Source organism: Sminthopsis crassicaudata, chromosome 5, assembly GCF_048593235.1.
Source record: "Sminthopsis crassicaudata isolate SCR6 chromosome 5, ASM4859323v1, whole genome shotgun sequence".
Lineage (NCBI taxonomy): Eukaryota > Metazoa > Chordata > Mammalia > Dasyuromorphia > Dasyuridae > Sminthopsis > Sminthopsis crassicaudata.
The window spans coordinates 98,762,978-98,786,691 of record NC_133621.1 but is presented as its reverse complement, the minus strand read 5'-3'; the positions used below and the strand labels follow the sequence as shown (position 1 = coordinate 98,786,691).

General features: G+C 35.7%; 1 protein-coding gene and 1 pseudogene across 1 annotated transcript; both read left to right on the top strand.

Moving 5' to 3' along the window:
* The first annotated feature begins 4,737 nt into the window (after positions 1–4,737).
* Positions 4,738–5,640, top strand: LOC141542563 (taste receptor type 2 member 134-like). Its single transcript, XM_074267060.1, has one exon. It carries the CDS (start codon positions 4,738–4,740, stop codon positions 5,638–5,640), a length of 903 nt encoding a protein of 300 aa, XP_074123161.1.
* Positions 5,641–16,026: 10,386 nt separating this feature from the next.
* LOC141543872 (taste receptor type 2 member 41-like) lies at positions 16,027–19,721 on the top strand (annotated as a pseudogene).
* Positions 19,722–23,714: the final 3,993 nt, after the last annotated feature.

Below are 23,714 nucleotides of genomic sequence, written 5' to 3'. Positions count from 1 at the left end.
GCTAATAAGTTTTCTGGTATAGCATAATAATAATAAATAGTACATTTTACTTAAAATGAGATCAGAATAATATATTTGGATCTAGTTTCAAATGTTATCATACAGAACCTTAATTTACAATGTCAATTATTTAGTAGTATATCTTACACAAGAGCTATTTATTCCAAGCATTTTTATTTTATAAGAATTACTATTTCCAGCTGTGTGGGACAATGACCTTTATCCAAATTAAAATCAGAAGGCAGCTAGGTGTCTCAGTGGGTAGAGCACCAGTCCTGAAGTTAGGAGGATCTGAGTTCAAATTTGATCTCAGACACAACACTTCCTAGCTGTGTGACCCTGGACAAGTCACTTAATCCCAATTGCCTCAGCAACAACAACAATAACAAAAAATTAAAATCAGAGACTCTAAAGGTAAAAAGCAAAAAGGATTTGTTATGATCTCAAAAGGGTAACTGTCAACAGACAAGGCCTCAACAGTATAGGAGTGTACAGTGCAATCTGGAAAACACAGGATTATATAGACCCTAATGAAGCCCCCCCTTCTTTCTGCGCCTTCTTCCCATTACATTCTAATCTACCCCGAGACAGAGAATAATGCTAATGAAAAGGTCAGGGAAGGACTGGAGGGAAATGCATGTTTATCTAAGATAATGGAACACCTGTGGCTATGCAAAGTCTCAAGTTATAATTAGGACATAGGTCAAGACCACATTCTTAAGAGAGATTTTCACTCAGTTCATCCCATTTACAGCTCACCCATTACAACATATTTTAAAAGTGGTAATGATGGACAAGTTTGTGAGAGAAAAGTTCAGAATATGAAAAACTCACAAGGGAGGTCTCAAACAAAAGTTCTTTGTGATGGACACATGGGCTGAACAGGTGAAGACACTAAAAATCAGAGGCAGGAAGGAAAAGGGGAACCCCAGGTGAAGGTGGGATCTAAAGAGTTAGGGGGAAGTTAGGGAGAATCCCAGGAGAGAGCTAACTAGCCTGAGTGTTATTTCTAGGTCAGCAAGTACATAATGGAAATCTAGGAACAAGGATAAGATAAGGAGGGTGCCTTCATCACAAGGCTTACTTGTCTGGCAAGAGTGTGCTCTAGTGGGCCTGCTCTGGGGAAGCAAGAGGCCCTTGTCTAGCAGGTCCTTACTGATTTGTTGGTTTAGGCAAGCCTTGGTCATGATGACAAGACAACAGTCCCAGGAACATGGCCTCCCTTTTGTGTGAGATAAATTTGACAATGGGAACAGGGTGGGTTCCATGGGAACACTGGAGTTCACATTATTCCCAAGGGCTGCACAGATTTTAATTATCACACTTAGCAATACTTTGCTTATCAAATTTCTCCTAGCTTCTTAATATTGCCTGTATTGGCCTTCAAATCAAGCCACAAAATTTTTCCTTAATTAATCTTCCACCCACATCCCAGTCTGTACCTTTTCCCACTGATTTCTAATATTTCCTTATCTGTCTTTTCATCTTTCTCTCCAACTCTGGTCACAGTCAGAAAAGGAGAGGAGAGAGACTCTGTCTGGGTCTATTGCTGTCTGAATGTCTGTTTCACCATTCTAAGTCTTTCTCGAAAAGGAATCAAACTTCCATATGACAAAAGGATGGGACTAATTGTTCTTTTCTCATCTTCTACACAAGTTGTTTCTTCTAAATCTCCTTTCCTTTAAAACCAGAAGGGGGTAGCTAGGTGGTGCAATGGATAGAGTACCAGCCCTGAAGTCAGAAAGACCTGAGTTCAAATTTGATCTCAGATACTTAACACTTCCTACCTGTGTGACCATGGGCAAGTCACTTAACCCCAATTGCCATTTTAAAGCCTTCTCTCCAGAAATCAGCTTCAAAATGTTCATCTGACCAAAATAATCAAGGTCCCATCTTTTATCTAGTCAAAATAGTTTTTTTTTTTTTTTCTCTCTATAGTTTTTCTAGCCTCTACCTAGCCTCATCTCTCAGGATTTTATCAGGTTCCCAGTAAGTATTCCCTTTCAAATTCATTCAAGGCCACCACTAACCTGCCATATCTGGTACTGGCTTTTACTCTTGTCTTATTTTCTTCCTACATGAAAAAAAATCCTGTGTGGCTATTTAATTTCACTTTAGATGAATTTGAATTTTACTCCACTTGTCCATTAAAAAAATCAAGGGTAGTTTTCTCTCTTTAGCCCTCACTGACCACAACTGGGGCAAACCTCCTAACGGGGTAAGGGGGATACAGAAGCACTAAACACTTTTGGGGTTCCAGAGCTCCGCTATACAGGTCACCAAATGTTGGGGTTTGGGGTTTGACCCCCAAAATACATGGGGGTTTTGAGTAATACATGTTGTTTCAAAAGAATTTTTAGGTTTAAATTATCTCCAAATTAAGAGGCAAAGATTTTATTATTGTGTTGACAGTGGGCTAATTTCCAAAAGGAGTTTTACCAATTAAGAAGGGGAAAGATGATGGAATAAGTTCTTTAGTGGGATTCACCATTAGCAAGAGTAGGCAGGCTAAGTTCCTAATGAACTAGCCCTTAGTAACTGGAATAAATCTAAAAGGAATTAGTGTCCTAAAAAGAGTTATCAAAGAAGTGGACAATTTGTAGGGTCTTTTATAGGAGAAAACCTGGGGGTTGACATAGTAACTTAGTCTTTAGGCTGGATATAGTAATTATGGGAAAATGATAAATTTTATCAAATCAAGGAATTTGACAAAGAATTTGACAAGGGTCTACTTTAATAAAGGTCCACTTAAGGATAATATAAGGCTTACTTAAGAGCAAAATGTCCATTTAAAGAGATAATCCTGTCAGTGCTCCTCCCTGTTTGCTTGGGAGTAGCTTGACCAGTGAATTCAGAACCTCTCCTGTTAATGTTCCTCTATGACCTGCCCAACTACCAAGAAGCTGGGGTCTTTTTTTTTTTTTTTTTAACCACATCACTCACAGGCAGCTCCAAAAATCTGTGTGCACTAGAGCAATCAATGTCTCTTCAGCTATGTTGAGATCACTCCTTACTGTTGAGATTCAGAAAGATTATAGTTCAAGCACTCAGAACATACACATACATACATACATACATATATTTGTGTGTGTATGTATATATTTATCCAGAAGTGATCAAAAGTTAGGACCAGAAGTTTCAGATTGAGGAGAAAGTTAAAATCTCAACTTGAAAACCTTTTCTTTAGTGACAAAGTTTTCATCTATTGAGTACTCAAGGGAAAGAACATTTCCTGGGAGACCTCAAATCAGATATTTACTTCATTTATCTGTTAGTCTGGTTGCCATAACTGTGATGATTTAAAGATTTGAGAGACATAGTTTCATGTAACACAGTATTCCCATTTGTTTCCTCTCTCCTTAGTTCCTTTTGAATTTGTTCTTCATCGTCCCTTAACTCTCTTTCACTGGTTATATTAGTGGGCTGTTTGTGTTCATAGGCCCTCTTCCATTTTGTTCTCTTGATGTCCTCTCATTCCTTCTGACAGAACAGGTTTTCCCTTGGCCCATCCATCCATTTTCCCAATTCCTGAAGGGACTGATCTGAACTATTATTATAGAACTGTGATGTGATAGAACTATTGATTTAATGCTGGAAGAACTCTGATCAGATAGCCCAGTTCTCTCATTGTATAAATGAGAAAATTGAGACCCAGAGATGTTGGGAAGTACAATTATTGACAGAGTCAGGATTTGAACTGATTTCACATCCAGTTTACTTTCCATTGCCTCTTATTTTACTTATATTAGGACACAACTGGCCCTGGGTAAAATAAAGTAGGGAAAGTCTATGCCTTCATTCCAAACCACTCTGTCTTTCCCTTTCATTTACTCAAAACCATCACAGTTATTTATCCCCAACTTCTTTCCTTCCTACTCCTGTACTTGATCTCTTGGGATATATATATATATATATATTTTTTTTTTTTTTTTTCTGAGAAGAAATCTAGCCCATCTCATTCTTTTTCTTTTCATAGAAACTTATCTTGTTTCCCCAGGGCCTTGCTACTTACTGGAATTAGGAACAAATTAATGCCATGGTGTTAATTAGTGCTATTCTTGTGGAGAGATAGAGAGTTGTGGGTTGAATGATTGTGCAATTAGGCAGATTTAGAACTGATTGGATGGTGGGACTTACAAAGATATAAGTGGTTTATTGTCAACTTGATACCTATAAAGTAGGATTTGATATACTAGTCACAGAGAGCAATAGATGTGTGACTACAGGACATGAATGGACAACTAAATTTTTACATTATAGACAGAAAGATGCTTAATGGGAAGAAGAGGGAGAGAAGTAGTTAAGGGTGTTACTAGAAGAACAGGAGAGGGAAGATCCAGGGTAGCCTTAAAACTAGCTTAAGGGAGGGAAGCAGCCTGGGCAAGGTACAAGAATGTCTTTTGGAGGAGTTTTTGAAAGGTACCAACTAGGATCAGTAGACTATATTTTGATATTTCCTTGGCTCTAGCTCTGGCAAGCAACAGGCAAATTGAAGATAAACAAATAAAGACTGGGTTCAGTGACTGGTGGGGCCAGATTTGCATCCACAGAGGTGGTAGGGTTCTTTTCTAAATCACATTAGGCACCAATTGAGCCTCTACTTTCTCTTCCAGTTGGGTTCCTGCTTAAAGCAAAGAGTTGCTGAATCCTTGGAGAGTCTGGCCTCTTCCCATATCTCTTGTGGGGAAGGTGTTCCCATCTGCAGCTGAATCTCAGCAGATCCTCAGGACAGAAAGAATGCCCAGCCTCCTCATTGTCTTCTTCATGATCTTCTTTCTCCTGGAGTCTGTGGTAGCAATTATAGGAAATGGTTTCATCATCATAGTGCTGGGCAGAGAGTGGATGCGATGTTGGACTCTAACTCCTGGTGACATGATCCTGGCCAGCCTGGGCATCTCCCGTTTCTTTCTACAGTGGACAGCAATTATTAGCAACTTCTACTCATATTTCTTTTCAAATGAGAAAGGTGTACTTTTTGGAATGGTATGGAATCTTCCTAACGTAACTACATTCTGTTTCACCACCTTGCTTGCTGTTTTCTACTGTGTGAAACTTTCTTCCTTCAATCACTCAATCTTCTTCTGGCTCAAGTGGAGAATTTCCCGATTTGTCCCTTGGTTACTGCTGTGGTCCATAGTGCTATCCATTTTGATATCTGTTCTATCTCTTGTAAAGGGCTATCATGCTTTGCAACCTCCAGTCATTGGAAATTATTCAGAAAAGACCATTTTGAGTGCTAATATACGTTCATTCCAGATAAATTTTTTCTTGCCTCTGCAACTATTTGTTTTGTTAATTCCTTTCTCTGTTTTCCTGGCTTCCATCATCTTGCTCATTTCCTCCCTGTGCCAACACTTGGGGAACATGGAGCACCATAGTGCTGATCCTCAGGATCCAAAGATGCAGGTCCACATTATAACCCTGAAATCACTTTTCTTTTTTCTCATCCTCTTTACATCATACCTTTTGCCTCTGATCATCACTACCACAACACCTATATCAGTTTGCAGTTCTTGGTTTTGGATACGGGAGGTAGTGACATATGCTGGTATCTCTATCCATCCTGCTTTCCTAATCCTGAACACCTCAAAACTAAGAAGAGCTCTGAAGAAGATGCTTCATGGTCCAGAGTCTGCATAAGTACCTTTAGCTCTGAAGTGGTCAATATCAGTAAACAATATTGAGTCATACCAATATTGCTGTTTGTGACATGGATGTACAAGGAAGAAAGAAGGAGTGAAGACAAGAAGGAAAAAATATTTAGTTGTGTGCTTTTGATCTTTTGGTACTTTATTAAACTGGGATGCAAATACAATTATCTAGGTACTGTCTTTTCATTTTTTCTATTTTCTCTTCCCCCCCTCTTTCTTCTTCTCTTACCTAGCTCATTCATCCCTAAGCCCTTTCAATTTTTCCTTTGTAATACTTCATAATTAATTGGAAGATATTTTGGAAGTTAAAATCCTTATTTTACAGATAGGATATTAAGAGAGAGAACAAATTTCCTGTCTCGGGTCAGACAACTGTCTGAGGCAAAACTTTCCAGATTCCAAGCCAAGCATTCAGTTTACTTCACCATGATTTTACCTTTCCTCCTCTTTGTTCTCATACTCACATCCACAGTCACAGGCTTAGCCTTTGTCCTGGGCTCTGAATTTCTTGCATCCACGTGAGAGTGTAGTACTTTTTAATGGCCTCTGTCCTGCAAAAAATAATTAGATATACCTCAGTTATTAGCAAAGTTGACTATGGTCAAGTCATTTAGCTCTCTGTCTTCAATTCTTATCTAGGAAAAAAATGTGCAATACGTGTGTGTGTATGTGTGTACATTATAAATATGTGCAATGTATATATATGAATATGTATATGCACACACATGTACATATATACATACATATATGTATAATATATATATATATATATATATATATATATATATATATATATATATATACACACACACACACATACACACATCTATATACAATGAATAAATAGTATTTTCTCCACCTACCTCAGGAGGTTACAGGGAACAAACATCTTGTTAACCTCAAAGCTGTAGAGATACAATATTTCTTGTTATTCCGCTCTTCAGAAACCTACAGTGGCTGCCAATTGTCTTTAAAAGTCCCACTAGAATATATCATGCACTTCAGCTAACTACAACTCTGTCCCCACTGACAGATATTAGACTGTTCCATTGGATTCATCTTAGATGATTATACTGCGAAGACTTTCTTAGTCATGATCTGGCTTTATTTTTGCTTTTCCGTTCCTTTCAAAACTCAAGTTAGAAACCCACCTTCTATTTCCAATACATTGTCAGTTCCTTGAAGGAACAAGTTGGTGTCTTTGTATTCAAGAAGAATGGCAGAGCAGATAAGAACCCTGACTCTTTGTCAGGAAGACTTGGCTTCAAATTTTAGGCAAAACATGTTGGACATTCTGACCAGTGCCTTAGACTGTTAGTAAAGTTCATGATGTATCTACTATCAAATGCTTTCTCTATATATCATATAAACCGCTCAGCAACAGAGGATGCCCAGAGTCATCCCAGCTCCTTGGACATCTCTCAGGTCCAACTTGGTGTCATGTTACTTACTGAGCATTTATTTGTTTGAATTTATCTGTTATTGTTCTTTGAATATAATAATGTCTGTATGGCTTATAAATGGTCAAATAATTCTCTGGTCTTATCCATTTGGGAATTGCCTCCAGTGTTGCAGGTTATATTTTATTCATACTATGTTTCTTCTGTGATCTTGTCTACGTATTCTCATAAGTTTTTTTTATAGGAGTATGACCAATGTGATGAAGGAAGACCTTTTTCTTCACCTTCTCCCAAAATCTTGAAGATACCATGGAGCCCACCAATGGTTTATGTTTTTCTTCTCTCTTGCCATGTTATGATAGGACCAGAATTTTAATGACTCATCTTCCAGGACTTCTCTCCTCCATTTGGAAACCTGATTGACCCTAGTTTCCTTGAGATGGCTTCTTGATCGGGTGGCATGAAAAGGTCCCAGCCCAGGGGAATAAGAGCTTCTTAGACTTAGTGGGTGCTTGTGACCCTATGAGTTGCCATACTCACGTGACTTACTGACCAGAGAAACTAATAACCATATTGCATATTTTTACTCTGTAAGGGTAAAGTATACCTCCTTTATTAAGTTTTCAGTGACTTGTGAATGCCTTATTTGATTGCAACACTGCTATTGCTCCAAATGAATTATAACTTTAGAGCCATACCTATCACACATGTAACTAGCCTATTTTCTCTTTCTAACATGCAATTCCTTGATAAGATCTTTTACTTCTGTTCTTTTTTTTGCAATTTCTCACTGGCTCTATGTTAAAGCTTGTACACACTCACCATGTGCGTTTCCATTGTCCACTTTATTATTTCAGAGGCAATCGTGTTCCATTGACCATATAGCAAAACATTTTAATATGAGAAAGATGGCTCTCTCCTTTCATGGGAAACCTATGAAACATAAGACAATATATATATGTCTTAGAGGAGAGGAAAATATTTCCCTTAAGTTTGGCCAAATAAAAGATGAAGATAGAAAGGGAATTTCCCTTTCTGGATTTCCCCCTTCTCCTTTTCTTAAAAAATAATAAAGCTTATTATTTAGGAGATATTGGGAAAACTCAGTTTTTTATTACGGATTGAGGGAATCAAAATATTTGAAGCAGTAAAAATAGAAATAAAATCATAGACCTAGGAAGAATCCAATCATCATTTAATATTATTGCCTGGGGAAATGTGGCTCTACAAAGTCAAATGATTTCCCCAAAGTAGCATAGTTATTCAGTTAAAGGTGGGTCTGGAGCAGAAAAAAAGGGCAAGGAGTCAAAAAGAGTAATAAAAAGGCAACAAAATTGCAAAGTGAAAGAGAAAAAGAAAGGACACTTGCAATGTTCAGAAAGGAGGTCTGAACCAAGAGCAGGGATGGTCCTGGGACAATTGAAGAGAAACTCCCTGCTCAGCTAAGTACAAGATTTTTCTACACATCTGAGTTAGCTAACATGTAATTAGTCTTTCATCTCCAAGTCTATTTATCATATTGTTCTGAGTTCAGAACTTAGTACAGTGCCTGGCACATATCTGGTACTTAGTAAACCAAAACTTGTTGACTGACTTAAATAGTTTCCCCCTTCTAAATCTGACTTGCAGAATGTGGTCTATGATCTGAAGAGGAATATAAAGAGAGGAGTGATAATAAAAATGAATGTAATATATTTGGAGGGAACTTTATTTTTCTGTAGCTATTTCCAAATATGTGCTACAGTGTATGCATACATAAAAAATATGTGTATGTGTGTCTACATTTATATATATATATATATATATATATATATATATATATATATATATATATATATATATATATATACTTAATTATGTTTATATATATGTATGTATTTATACACATTTTTCAAGGAGCTCTCATTTTAAGGGTGGTGTTTATATACTAGGAAATTCTCATTGGTTGTAATGAAGTAGTCATGATGCATTCAAGAAACCTAATCTAAAATTTTAGTTCAATGACTCACTCTAGGAAGGGGGGGTGAAGGAATAGAGGAATTCTCTCTTTTTTATTTTCCCTTGCTCATGTATGGAAATTTTCTCTTTTCATTAGATTTCAATGGACTTATTATTTTTTTTCATAAGGAGGAAAAAACATTAAAATGATTTACTATTTATTTAAAAGATAACTCTCTTTGTTTCTGTCTTTGTCTTTCTCTTCTCTATATCTTTCTTTCTCTTTCACTTCCCCTATACCTATACTATATGTATGGCTGTATCTATATCTAAACCTATTTCTGTTTCTATACCAATATTGGTATCTATCCCTATACCTATATCCAAATCTGTATCTATATTTATATCCATACCCATCTCCATCTTTCTGTCCATTATTATTTCTCTCATCTCTATATTTAAAATAAAAGAGATACATATTACTTCTTTCAGTTTTCCCATGGTTTTTAATACTATTTTATTCTTCTAATCACATATAAAGATAGTCTTCAGCATTCATTTTTGCACGATTTTGAGTTTCAAATTTTTTCTCCCTCTCTCCCTTACCTCCCTCCTCCCCAAGACAGCAAGCTATCTGATATAGCTTAAACAAGTGCAAGCATTTTAAACATATTTTCAAATTAGTCATATTGTAAAAGAAACATCAGAACAAAAGAAAAAAGAAAGTAAATATAAAAAGGTGAACATAATATGTTTCAATCCATATTTAGTCTCCATAGTTCTTTCTCTAGATGCAGATGACATTTTCCATCCCAAATCTATTGGAATTGGCTTAGATCACCATATTACTTTGTAGAGATAAGTCTATCATAGTTAATCTTCACCTAGTTTTGCTGTTGTTGTGAACAATATTTTCCTGATTCTGCTTACTTCACTCAGCATAAATTTATGCAAGTCTTTCTAGGCTTTTTTCAGTCTGTTCATTATTTCTCATAAAACAATAATATTCCATTAAACTCACATATACTATATCTCATTCAGCCTTTCTCCAAATGATGTGGCCTAGAGGCTCCTGACTTTGAGTTAAAGAGAGTGAGATTGATCTTGGTAGCTGCACTTCAAAATTATTATTTCATTGACTATTATTCTCACATAGAATTTACTATGGAAAATTTCCAAGTATAATTTGGGTACAGCTTATATCTAGGTTTCTCTAAATGTGAGTAAAACTAACTCTTGTCTAACTGCTCAAGGTAACATGGTTTTTGAGTAAAAGCAGCCTACATGTCATCCTACTGAAAATGCAGAAGCTCAGGGGTCTGGAAGGAATTCAAATGCAGAAACCACAAAGGAATTCTCAGTACTCATCAATAATATACACAATTCTCCTTTTTCTCTAAGGGGTTCCATTTTCCACAGGGTCCTGTAGATTGACTCAGCACTATTTTGTGGTTTGGATTTTCCTACAAAGAATACTGAACTTGTGGTTACCATCAGGTCAACACTGACACTCTAGTGACTTCTATCCCTTAGAGGCTTATGTTAAGTCTTGTAAAGTTGTATTGCTATTCCATGACATTTATTTCTCTGGAAGTGAAATATGGTTTATATAAATAATACTTTTCCTATTAGGCCTGCTTAGATTGTAAAAGTCAAGGCATAATTTTTTTGTTCTTCTCATTTCTCAGTTTATTGCTCCTTAATCTGGGGGCAGAGGGCACATGGATAATCCTGTTATCTCTTCAAGAGATACACTGCTTGTAAACTTTCTCTTCTCAAAATAGGTCATAGACCTAAGAAACAAACTCTACTGCTCAAGAATCTCCCTTTAGCCAAAATAAACTCTGGAATTGAACTGTCCAGAAGATATCCCTCCTCTAATGAGGAGGTAGGAATTGAGGAATGACAGTGTCCATTAACTCTATTATCAGGCAATGTAAACATCCATAGAAGGGACCATGTATAGCACACTCAAAGAATTTTTCATCTTCTGGCTCTCTTATGTTCTGGAGGTCTACTGCCCACAATTCCAATAGGAAATAGGGCAAATGCTAGCTAGGTGAATAAAAACTGGAGAAGGGAGCTATAGGAACTCTTTATCCAGGAGGCATTTGCATCTCCAAATGAGGGAAAAATTAAATGACTCACTTTTTTTCACCTACTTTGCTTTACCTGGAAATGCAGATAAAGAATCCAGTTTTCCATATATATATATAGACATCTGAAAAGGGAACAACCCTACTAAAAACTCTATTTTAAGGTGGTGACATGAAAGATGGTGATATTATATATTCTCTTCATCATCTTTGTGCTATTTGTGGAGTTGTTAGGGACCATTTTTTTTTCCTATTATGATGTTGTCAAGGAGTCAAGGTACCAGATTTTCTCCTTTAATCACATTAATTGTGTTCACTAAAGTACAAGATTTTTTTTTTCTGGTACTTTAATGTCTCAGTGATTTATTTTTGTATTGTCTCTAGTATATACATCTGATACATCAGGTATTTTTCTAAAATGCCCCAGAAACATCTTCATCTTAGACTCTACCCATTGGAAATACCTTCTGCTACTACGGATTCTATCTCTGATTGTCTGGTTCCTTCCAGTATCTCTATTTTATTTTATTTTATTTTATTTTTTTAGTGAGGCAATTGGGTTAAATGACTTCCCTAGGGTCACATAGTTAGTAAGTTGTGTCTGTGGTAAGATTTAAACTCAGATCCTCCTGACTTTAGAGCCAGTGCTCTATGCACTGCACCCTCTAGCTGCCCCAGTACCCAGCCACATCTTCATTCCTTTCCAGATTGCACCCCTGATCCCCTGGCTTTGTTTACAATCCTATTCTGTCTTTAGTTCCCTTTTATATGTTTTCCTCATTAGAACATAATCTAGAGAATAAACTCCCTAGAGGAGCTTTCTTTTGGCTTTTATTTGTTCCCATATTCCCAATGCTTAGCAGAGTGCTTAGCATATTACAAACATTTAATAAAAGCTTGTTAATGTGACTTCATGTGGATCCTCCCTCCACCAATGTATATCTAAATATCTTTCAGGTTTTTTGTCCCTTGCAAAATTTATCCATGATTTCTCATAAATAGTCATTAGAGTATGCAACAGATAACACACAGATAGCACAGATAACAAAGTCAGAATCTAAACCCAGATCCATCTACATTTCAATTATACCATCTTACCTGTTATTTCATTTATTAAAGAGTTCTTCCTTACATTATAATAATGGAGTGGACCTCCAATGAGTTGGCCATGTTATTAGAATGCTCAGTGTATTTTGCCTAAAAGACTGTTTTTCAAAGAACTCATACAGCACTAGAGCTCACATGGAGGTCAGAAGAAACAAACAAGAAGACTCAAAAGGTCTCAGTGAACACTTTGGAGTTGATTGTGTGAAATGAGAGTCACTGGCAAAATACTATTCAGCATAGTATGCCTTCATCAAAGAAGGCTTTGTGCTTTGTGAGCAAAGCAAAATTACAGTAGGTCAAAAGAAAAAACAAACAAACCATGAGTTGCCCAAATTTAGAGACATCTCTATTCTGATGTTTCTGTGGCCTATTTGTGTCCAACCTGCTGTAGTCTTCCAGCGTTCAATTGGTCTGATAGGCCATAGTTGGACATAGTGTACTTTGCCTCCAACATAATGATGTCATTTTGGTCCTCTTCAAGAATGAAGGACTAGAATTCCATCCATAATGGAGTATGGATGTTGATAAATAAAAATTTGTAGAGGATTCCTCCTCTTCTAGGCTCTTCTTTTGGGTTCTTCTTTGGTGATTCAAAGCCCTAGTAGAATCAGGCAGAAAAATACATGATTCCAAGCCAAGTGTAATTCATCTTGAAAGAGATGTATGCAAATTTTCTATAGTTTCAGTTACTGTTGTTCCCTTTGCATTTATCAGATTTACATTGCATTTGACTAATTCTTAACAAAGTTAGAGTGAGTTGAAATAAATGCTCTTCTGCTTATGCTCTGAATTCACCCACCTCTCCACTTCTATGTATCCTGATTTTTTTTTCTCATTTAACTCCTCTTTACATTGTTCTCCTTGTGTCTTAGCACTCTGTTGTTTAGTGAGTTAAACATTTTACTTGCCTTCAACTCTGGCCCTAGAATTTACTTCCTCAAATTCTTACAGAATTTAATTTATTATTTAATTTGGAGAGCATCAGCCCTGAAGTCAGGAGGACCTGAGTTCAAATTTGACCTCAGACACTTAACACTTCCTACCCATGTGACCCTGGGCACAATTCCCAATTGCCTCAGTAAAAAAAAATAAAATAAATAAAATTTAAAAAATGAAAGAGAATAATTTGGGGAGAGCTATTTCAAGCTAACCTTAGTCCAAAATAAAGTAGAACAAAAAGTTGGTGTTGAAGGCTTGTAGAATTTCAGGAGTTTGATGGATTTATACTTGAATGGCAATTATCTTATTTTTCTAGAGGCCCTGTAAATGGTGGTGGAACTATATCTCTTTCTTTGACTGCTATATCCATTAATTTACTTCTGTCTTTTAGAAGCATCAATCTTGCTTGCCTGTAATGTCCTGCTTCTTCCTTTCTGCTTATTCTAACCAAAATCAAGAGTAAGAACCCTGGACTGGTTTGAACAGTATGAGACACCACCTAAGAAAAGAGAGTTCCCCTTCTTGTGGAGGGAGAAAAACTCCTAATTCTGCACTCAGTTCTTTAGAAAGATATAGTTGAATGCTGAATGTATGCTTGCCAAAAACTATTATTTTGTGGAGAACCACACAAGGTATGCATTCATGTGGTTAGAAAAAAACAATACAAAGAGTCTCAATGTTTCTTTTAAGAAGTTTGGAATTGATTGTGTAACATATGAGACACTGGCACAGGATCATTCAGCATGGTGTGCCTTCATCAGAGAAGGTGCTGTGCTCTATGAGCAAAACAGAATTGAAGTATCTAAAAAAAAATAATCACAATATGTGCAGATGTAGAGAATCCCACTCAGATGTGCTGATGTGACTATGAACTATTTGTGCCTGATCTGTGGTAGAGCATTCAGAGCTCATATTGGTCTGATCAGTCACAATTGGACACTTGATTCCAATATAGTGATGTCATTTTGGTCCTCTTCAAGAATGAAGCACAAAACCCAAGATAGCTATCCCATAAAACAACATAAACCCCAGAGTTGGGTATATGGGGAGTACTCTGGGTAGGCTGAAGAACTAAATCTTGTGGGTGAGACTATAGTGACTCAGTGATGAGCATGGTGAAGAAAAATGTAAGCCTTGTTAAAGAATCAGAAATGTCCTTACTACAGATACAAGACTTTTTCTCACTGTAGATAAACAGGAGGATGAAACCCCTTCTCAATATCTATACACCTCAACCCCCAGAATAGGAGATTGTGTAGGAATACAGATGACATAAACCAAAAGGAATGGGTTCCTGTCTTTGGAAAGGCAACACTGGTATTTGGCAAGTGTTAGGAAGTGTTAACAGCATACTCCTTTCCAGGGTGGGCTGGCTTAGATGAAACTCATTTTGCAATTCCTTCTTTTTAGTACAGTTAAACTTTCAGTCTAGTTTCTACCTGTCACTCAATGTTCTTCCGTTTTTTCATTGTCAATGGATTTGTTGTTGTTTGCTTGCTTTTTGTTTTCTTTCTCATTTTTTCCTTTCTTGATCTGATTTTTGATATTGTGGATATTGTGATTTTGATATTGTATGATAATTGTGGAAATATGTATAGAAGAATGATATATGTTTAATGTATATTGGATTACTTGCTGTCTAAAAGAGGGGGTAAGGGGAAGGGATAGGATAAGAAATTTGGAACACAAGGTTTTGCAAGGGTGAATGTTAAAAACTATCTGCCTATAATTCGAAAATAAAAATCTAAAACAAAATAAGTGAATGGGCTTGACTAGGTTCTTAACTTGGAGTCTATGAACTTAAAAATATGTATATACATATTTTGATGCCTATGTCAACATAAGTGATTTCTTTTGTAATTCTACATATTTTATTTTATTCATTTAAAACATTTTAACAAGAGTTTGCACCACCTGACAACGGGGCTCAGGACCAAAGAAGGTTTAAAAAAATGGTTTTTGAACTTTTTTCTAGATGTATATTCCTATTATTCCTTTCTGGCAGCTTGATTGGAATATGAAAATTACACTAGGCTATTTTTTTTTTTTTTCAGTTTTTCAAGTAAAGAGACACAAATTAATTGCTAATGAAGGGGCTCTAAACCCTTTTTGAGGCACAGATCCCAATGACTATTAGTTAAGTCTATATTCCCTGTTTCAAAATAATATTTTTAAATGCAGAAAATGAAACACATGATTACAAAGAAGGCCACCTACATCAATAGACAATTATGAAAAAAGCACAAATACAAAACAAACCTTATATTGTCACCACACATACAAAAAAAGCTGAGGAAGAGTATTGCATGTTCTTTAAGGACTGACTCATTAACTAATGCCCTTATTATACTAGTATTGTGGAAATGTTACAAATTACATAAGTACTTATAATGTAGTGGTAGTTTTCCATATAAAATTAGAAGTTTCCATATTTCTTAGCTCTCTTCTCTATCTACATCTCCTTATACCAATACTTTGAATCCCTTTGCCCAGATTTTGCTTCTATAGTCATTTGGTTTCTAGATAAGTTTCATTCAGGAGTGGTTAATGTTCTCCCTTTTCTTCCTGGTGACTTTGAGCATCCCCTGCCTGCTTCTGGCTATGTAGGAGTCATTACTGGTTGAATTCCTCTGGTTGAGGAATTAACATTTGGACATATGCTAAAGAGATGGCCTTGTCCCATTTCCCCCTTACTTTGTCTTTTTTACATTTGAAGAGAAGATTTTTTTGGGAGCTGTGTCCCGGAAAGTAGGGTTGGGGTGGGGGAAATGTGGGAAGCATTATTTTCCTCTTGGCCCCATTTACACATCCTACCTAGCAAATTTGTACTTGGAATATCCTCAGTTTTCTGGTTCTTCCCTTTCCCCACTAGGTGATTAAGGGAGTAATCTTGAGATGGATAAATCCAGGCCACCTAGTGAGTTTCAGAAAGTCTTGAGAGAGCAGTGAGGCTGTGAGTTCAATGTCCATTTAAGTAGTTGGAGTGATGTGATGCCAAGGAAAAATCAGAGAGACAGAGAGAGAGACACACACAGAGTGAGAGAGAGAAAGTGACAGACAGAAAGAGAGACAGTGAGAAGCAGAGACAGACAGAAACAGAGACAGAGACAGACAGAGACACAGAGACAGAGATAGAGAGACAGAAGGAGGGAGAGACAGAGACAGAGAGAGACAAATAGATAGAGCCAGACACACACAGGGGAGGGGTAGGAGAGAGGGAGAGAGGGAGAGAGGGAGAGAGAGAGCAGCAGAAAAGAAAAACATTCTTAGCTCACACTTGGTATTTGACTAGATTGTGCTCAGTAGAAGTGAAATGCCAAAATATAACCAGCGAAATTGTCTGAGTGTGTTTGGTCTTGATGAAGCTTAATATTAGACTCCTAAAACATTGTAGTATTCTTAAAAATGGAATTTTCTAATCCTGCTTAAATCATTCTGTCAATGAACACTATGAGCATCTATCTTTTCTTTATGAATGGGAATAAAATGCCCAATCTTGTAATCAGTTTATATGAAGCATCTTTTATATGTGTACAGAAATGGGTATATATGGATACATATCTGCTTTTTTTTTGAAATCCTAAAATAAAAACAAAAATAGATAATGGAACAAATGAATCTGAGAAAAGGGGAACTTACTACTCCTATTAAGAAGTCAGACTTTTCTCCAGAGCCAGACTTTGGACAAATCATTCCAATAGAAAAAGGGGAAGAAAAGAAGACATAAGCATGTAGATAGCACCAACTATATTCCAGGTACTATGCTAAGCATTTTGACAAATATCTCATTTTATCTTCATAACAAATCTGCAAAGCAGGTACTATTATTATTACTATTTTTTGTTGAGGAAACTGAGGCAAACAAAGATTATAATGATTTATCCAGGTTCACAGTAAGTGTCTAAAGCTAGGTTTGAAATTAAGTGTTCTTGACTGCAGACTCACTACTCTATTATGAGATCCTTAAGGACAGAGATTGGCAAAGGCCACAAATTCCTGTGGCCTCAGAGGAGCAGAGCAAGGCCTAGCCATCCATGACACATGGGCTTGTAAATTTCTTAGCTTTTAAGTACCTCATTTCCTGGTCTTCATTACAAGTGTGGGCAACCAGACTTGAGAGAGGCGTTTCCTAATCTGGTCCCAAAAGTTCATAGAAGGAGAGTGGAATTTGAAGAAGTCTCAATGGCTACCTATGACAACTTATACCTGACTAGATTTTACCTGACTAGTGTTCTTACAGTCTGTGTTTAATACCTTCAATTGAGGTCTCATGATCTCCTAAGTTAGCACATTTCATTTTGGGGCACCTTTATTAAGAAAATTTTCTGTATATCAAAATAAAATCTGTCCCTTTTCAGTTTCTGTCCATTGCTCATAATTCTATGGATAAGGGGGGCCCCCACCCATCAAATTCCTCTTCAGATATTTAAGGACTGCTCTTCCTTCCTCTTTTCCTCTCTCACCCATTTCTTTTTTCCAGTCTAAAGAAGCCTGGTTCCTTAAGCTACTTACTATTCAAATGGAATATTTTTTTGCTTCACCATCCTGGTGACCCTTTTCTTTTTAACATTCTTCCTAAAATGCAGGAACAAAAACTGAACATGATACTTAAAACATAAGCTGACTAGGGCAAAGAAAAATAGAACTATAAATCTCCCTGATTCTGGACCCCATATTTCTGTTAAGGCACCTAAAGATCACCTTAGAGTTTTAGTTGCTGTATCATTTGTTGACTCACATTTAGTTTACATTCCAGTAACATCCCACCCACCCTGATTTTTTCATACAAATTGTCTTCTAGTCATTCCTTTTTTGGACTTCAAGCCATTTGAAGTGCCTTTCACACATTTATCTCTGTTCTGGTTTTCCAAAACAAATTTATTAGCTGATTGTCATGACTGGTTGTTGGCTTCAATCCTACGGGAATCTCCTGAAGAGATGACTATCTTCTCCACGTAATTTTCTGTAAGGGTCTCTGGCAAACTCCAATTGTCTTCCTGTTAGAAGCTTGTACTCCTTTCCAGGACAACCCATTCTCTACTTCCTCTTGCTGGGTTAACTTGGATTCCTAGTTCATTTTTAAAACTGAGCTTATTGAGAGGTTTACTATGTGTATTCATTTCTCTGTTCATCATTAGATAAAGGTCACTTCTGGAGGAGTATACATCTTTGAAAAAGAACATTTTGTACATATAGTCACAAAAAGATAATTCTCTCTTACCCTTACCTATAATAACAAGGCATTACAATCCCTGTAATCCAAGTGTTGGCAGGTAATCTGGAGGAATAATTTGTTTTCAGAGAGTAGGGTTAGGAGGCAGGTTGGTACAGTGAAATTGAGTTTTAATTCTCCTATTAGAAGACATGGATTCAAATCCTGCCTCTGATGCTTAATACTTGTGTGACATTGGGCCAATCACAACCTTTCTGGTCCTCCATTTTTTATTCACAAAATACTGAAGACCCTTCCAGTTCTTGTTCTATAAGAGAAATGGTCAGTTTCCATTATGAAAGCTCAGAGAAATTATTTTCATTGATTCAGGCAAGGTATTCAAATCCTATGCTGTTGAAAAGAGCAGTGGCAACTGAGGCTAGTGGAGATTTGCATCCACACAGAACTGCATGGACCTTTCTTCCCCAAACTCCTAGGGTTCTCTAAATATACTGTGTCTTGGAGAGAAAGGGCAGAGTGTTTTCCCTGCACATCTCATCAAGCAAAGCAGAGGCCAACAGAGACTTAAGCAAGAGCAGTCATTGAAGGAGAGATTGAAATGGTGCAACCATTCATGGTCTTTGCTGTGGCTCTCTGTGCAAATAAACTCCCGGGGTATCATGACTAAGGTTTCATTGTTGTAATGTTGGGAAGGGAGGGGGTTCGATGCCAGTGGTTGTCTTTCTGTGACATGATCCTGATCAGTTTGAGTACCTCCTGCTTCTTCCTACAGTAGATTGTTATGATATACAATTTTTACTATTTTTTCACCATTTACAATATTCCTGGGGCCTGCCTGCTAGCTTTTTTTTTTTTTTTTTTACTGGGATTTTTAAAATTCAACCACATTCTGGTTTGGCACTTGGTTTAGTGTTCTCTTCTGTGTGAAGACTTCAAGCTTTATTCACCCCATTTTCCTTTGGCTGAAGAGGAGGGTCAAGGGGTTAGTACCCTGATTCCTGCTAGTCTCCCTGATAATCTCTTTCATTGTCACCATACTCTTCTTTGTGGGGAACAATGCTTTGTACCAGGCATTATTACAGGGGACATTCTCTGGCAATATAACTTTACATGACTTCAGGGGGAATCTAGAAACCCACTATTTGCTCTCTTTGAAACTCATTAGTTTATCTATCCCCTGTCCAATACTCCTCTCAACAGTTCTGCTCATTATCTCTTTGCAGAGACACTTCTGGAGAATGCAACATAGTGCTCACAGTACTCAGGACCCCTGTACCTTTGCACATTCATTCATCTCTTTATCCTTATCGTTGGAAACTCCCAGCTAGGAGGGGCACTCATGAACTTTCTTCTTTGGTCTAAAAACTTCTGGAATGACAAGGGGACTTCAGTTCTTATCTATCTTATCGGTTCTTAATCTATCTTATCAGTTCTTATCTTATCTTTCTTTCCCATACCAAAAAGGACTGAAGCAGAAGCAGAGCATATCCTTTGACTTCAAAGTTTTCATCCCATTTCAATCCAGATAGAAAGTAACTATTTTCCTCATTCATTATTCCCATATTCTAACTGGATATTCAAATGAATCTGTGATATTATGAATTTAAGAGTTTCCGGCTTTCACTGGGGCTTTATTAATGTCTATCTGTGCTTACCCATCCTGCTTCACTCTTGTCCCCTCAAGTTCATCACAAATGGTTTCCATCCAACATTTTAGGGGCTTTCCTTTCTTCTGCCATTTGGAGAATATCAATGGAATAGTCTGGTTGTCCTCTTGCCATCTTTCACTCCATTATTGTATTCCATTCTGCTAAGGAAGGGGGGAAAAGTAACTTTTAAAGGTCATTTTCTTTCTTTTTGAAATAACTACGGTGACTTTGTTGAAATGACTCCCAAAAGGGTCATCTCTGGGTTGTCATTCCAAAAACTAAGAATGTCATTGATGTTTCATGTATCATAATATCTACATGATGAAACCATTTAATTTTTTCTATTTAAAAAAACAACAGACATTTCTGTTTAAATATTATTTTAAAGCCATTTGTTCTAGGTAAGATAGAAGGTCTTTTAAAAATTAAATGTGAAGAAATCATGGTTAGAGCCTTGATTATTAAAGATAGTCTGTAAAAAGCATAGGTTGCTAAAGGCAAGGCCAAATATTAGGAGAAACTATTGTAAGTAAATTTCAAAGAATGTTTTTTTGAGGAGGAAGAAAGTTCATAGAATCAAAGAAGATGGGTTGAAGAGACCTTAGAAGCCATTCACCAGATTGATCTCTTTATTTCACAGGGATCAAAAATGAAACCTAGAGAAATAAAATTTATCCATAATCATACAGGTTATAGAGCTATAATTTCAATTCAGGGTCTTTTGAGTTCAAATCAGCAGTTTTTTTCACTAGACCAGTTGTACCTAACTTTTTTGTTTCTTGACCTTTTTACAACAACAATCAAAAGCTATATTTTAAAACATAAGATATTATTACTACTTATAATAACTAAAATGATAACATTTCCCCTCAAAAGCCCCAAATTAAAATATAAATTATGGAATTTTAAAATATACAATTCAGTTTTTATATTTAAATGACTCCTAGATATAAAATTATAAAACTCTAATCATAAAACAGTTAAAATAATTTATATGGAATAACATAAAAAATTGAAAGAAGTAATTCAGTAAGACTTCTTGATCTGCAAGGCCAGATTAAATCTATAATTTCATTGAATATAAATAGCATTTTAAATAGAAGAAGTGACAACTTGGAAGATACTTAGCATAATATAATAATCACATATAAACTTAATTTGAATATTGAATTTTTTTCTATTTGAATAAAGGTTTCAATATTTGGCTCAATACTAGATAAATGTAAATTTATGTCTGGTTCTGCATCAAAATTATTTTATTTTGAACTGACATAAGAATAAGTAATAAAATTATTGCTCACATAAATATATGGTAGAAAAATGATAGCTTAACTTTACAAGTTCTCTAAATTTATTTTATTTTTAGCCAAAAATTTATAACAATTAGTTTTGAATAACTTCAGTCTAAAATCCATTTTTATTTCAATAAAATTTTCTTTTTCATCCAGCATCAATTCATTAGTCAGAGATATAAAAAAACATTTCAAATAGATTATGAATCTAATTTAATTTATTGGAATATTTAGGACAATTTTTATTGAAAGTTAATTTTTTTATTAAAGCTTTTTATTTATAAAACATCCACATGGGAAAATTTTAACATTGACCCTTGCAAAACCTTCTGTCCCCAATTTTCCCCTTCTTCTCCCACCCCCTCCCCTAGATGGCAGGTAGTCCAATACATGTTAAATATGTTAAAATAGATATTAAATCCAATATATATATGTATATACATATTTATGCAGTTATCTTGCTGCACAAGAAAAATCCGATCAAGAGGGGAAAAAAAACCTGAGAAAGAAAACAAAATGCAAGCAAACATTAACAAAAAGAGTTGAAAATGCTATGTTGTGGTCCAGAATTGAATTAGCATCAGTTCATGTAAATCTCCCCAGGCCTCTCTGAAATTATATGATGATCAATTCTGATAGACATTGGCTCTCTTCAACAATGAGAGTTGTTTAGTTCCGATTGTTCAGTAATGAAGAGAATCATCAGCTACACCCAGAAAGAGAACTGTGGGAACTGAGTGTAGCTATCTTACAAATACATTGTCTATGCCCTTTGTGGCCACTAATAGTTTCTCTTTTTTTGACACAGTTGCAAAAACACTTACTTGACAAATCATAAATCAACATGGAAGTTTAAAAGGGTAACTGTTTCTAAAACAAACATTGAGAAATTTAGTTGATAAACATTTATTAAGTGCTCACTATGCATCAGGCACTTTGCTAAACCCTAGAAAATACAAAGAGAAACAACAGAAGACAATTCTTGTCCTCAAGGAGCTCACTGTCTAATGAGGGAAACAACATGATAAATTAAAAAAAAAAAGTTGAGAATTGAGAAAAGATCATTAGATTTTGCAATTGAGATCATTAGTAACTTTGGAAAGAATGAATAGCTTTGGTTGAATGATGAGGCTGTAGAAGTTAGAAGAGAATGAAAAAGAAAATGGAAGCACTTACTGTCAATGGTTTTCTCAAGCAATTTAGCCACAAAAGAGAGGAAAGAAGTGAGATGATATCTAGAGGGAATAATATATTTATTGAGGGTTTTTTGAGGATCTTTCTGTCTCTCTGTCTCTTACATGTATGTAGTTATTGTCATGTTAGAGTTATTAGAATTAGAATAAGTTATTAGATCTTCTTGGAAGCAGGGTCTATGATTTTTACTTTATTTGTATTCCCAAAGCTTAACGGGTGCCTGGAACATAATTAGTATTAATAAAAGTTCATTTAATGATTGGCTTGCTAATGAACTCCCTTATCTGTCCTGTTAGCTCTCTCTCCCAACATTGTATTATTCATAAATTTTCTGAGCATGTCATCAGTGATAAAAATATTATACAAACAGGACTAAGTATGGACCTATGGGGTGCTCTGGTTACATTGACATTGGATTATCTTTTGACCATTTCTGAATCCATTTGTTATTAACTATTATTTCTATTATCTGTTATTTGTTACTATCTAGTCCCAATTTCTCCATTAGCATGATAAAGATACTTTCTCACATTCTTTGCTATAATCTAAATAAATGATATGTATAGCATCATTATCATCTACCTGTTTGATGAATCTGTAAAAAAAAAAAAAAGGAAATAGTTTAGTTTGAAAAGTTTTTCTTGAAGTTATATTGACTTGGTTGGATGTCAAACTCAAATAGAAATGGGGGACATTAAGCCATAATAAGGATTCTTATAAAATCACATATTACCTATGTTTTGTTTATTTTATTTGTCTTGTTAAACATTTACCAATTATATTGTAATCTATTTGAGTGGTACTCAGATTGGTATGTATTTGTTAAACCTCTGAACTAGATTTTTTGATATTCCTTTTAGCTCTTAATCCTGCTATTTCCTTTTCTAGGTATTTATTAACCAACTATTCAAGAATTATATATAACTATACATAGAGAGAACCAGAATTCTGTTTCCTTCAGTATGTGACTGGAAAGAATAATGTTGATAGTTTAGATTGTTCCATTCTTTAGGAGAGTTGTGTAGTCTTTTCTACATGCACATTTGCATTGTTTATGTTGAATTTTGTTTTTACAGAATTACAATGAATGTTTCAGAGCACTGCCTCTCCCCCTCTCTCCAAACCATTTTCTGAGGAATCCTAGTCTAGTTCACTGGCCTATGGTTTTACAGTTTCTCTTCTTTTCTCTTTTTTTGAAAATAAGGGACAAATCTTTTGGATTTTCCTAATTTTCCATGATATTTAGTATTATTACCACTGGCTCAGAAATCATAT

Coding starts and splice junctions, on each gene's coding strand:
- LOC141542563 (XM_074267060.1), top strand. CDS start 4,738: ATGCCCAGCCTCCTCATTGTCTTCTTCATGATCTTCTTTCTCCTGGAG.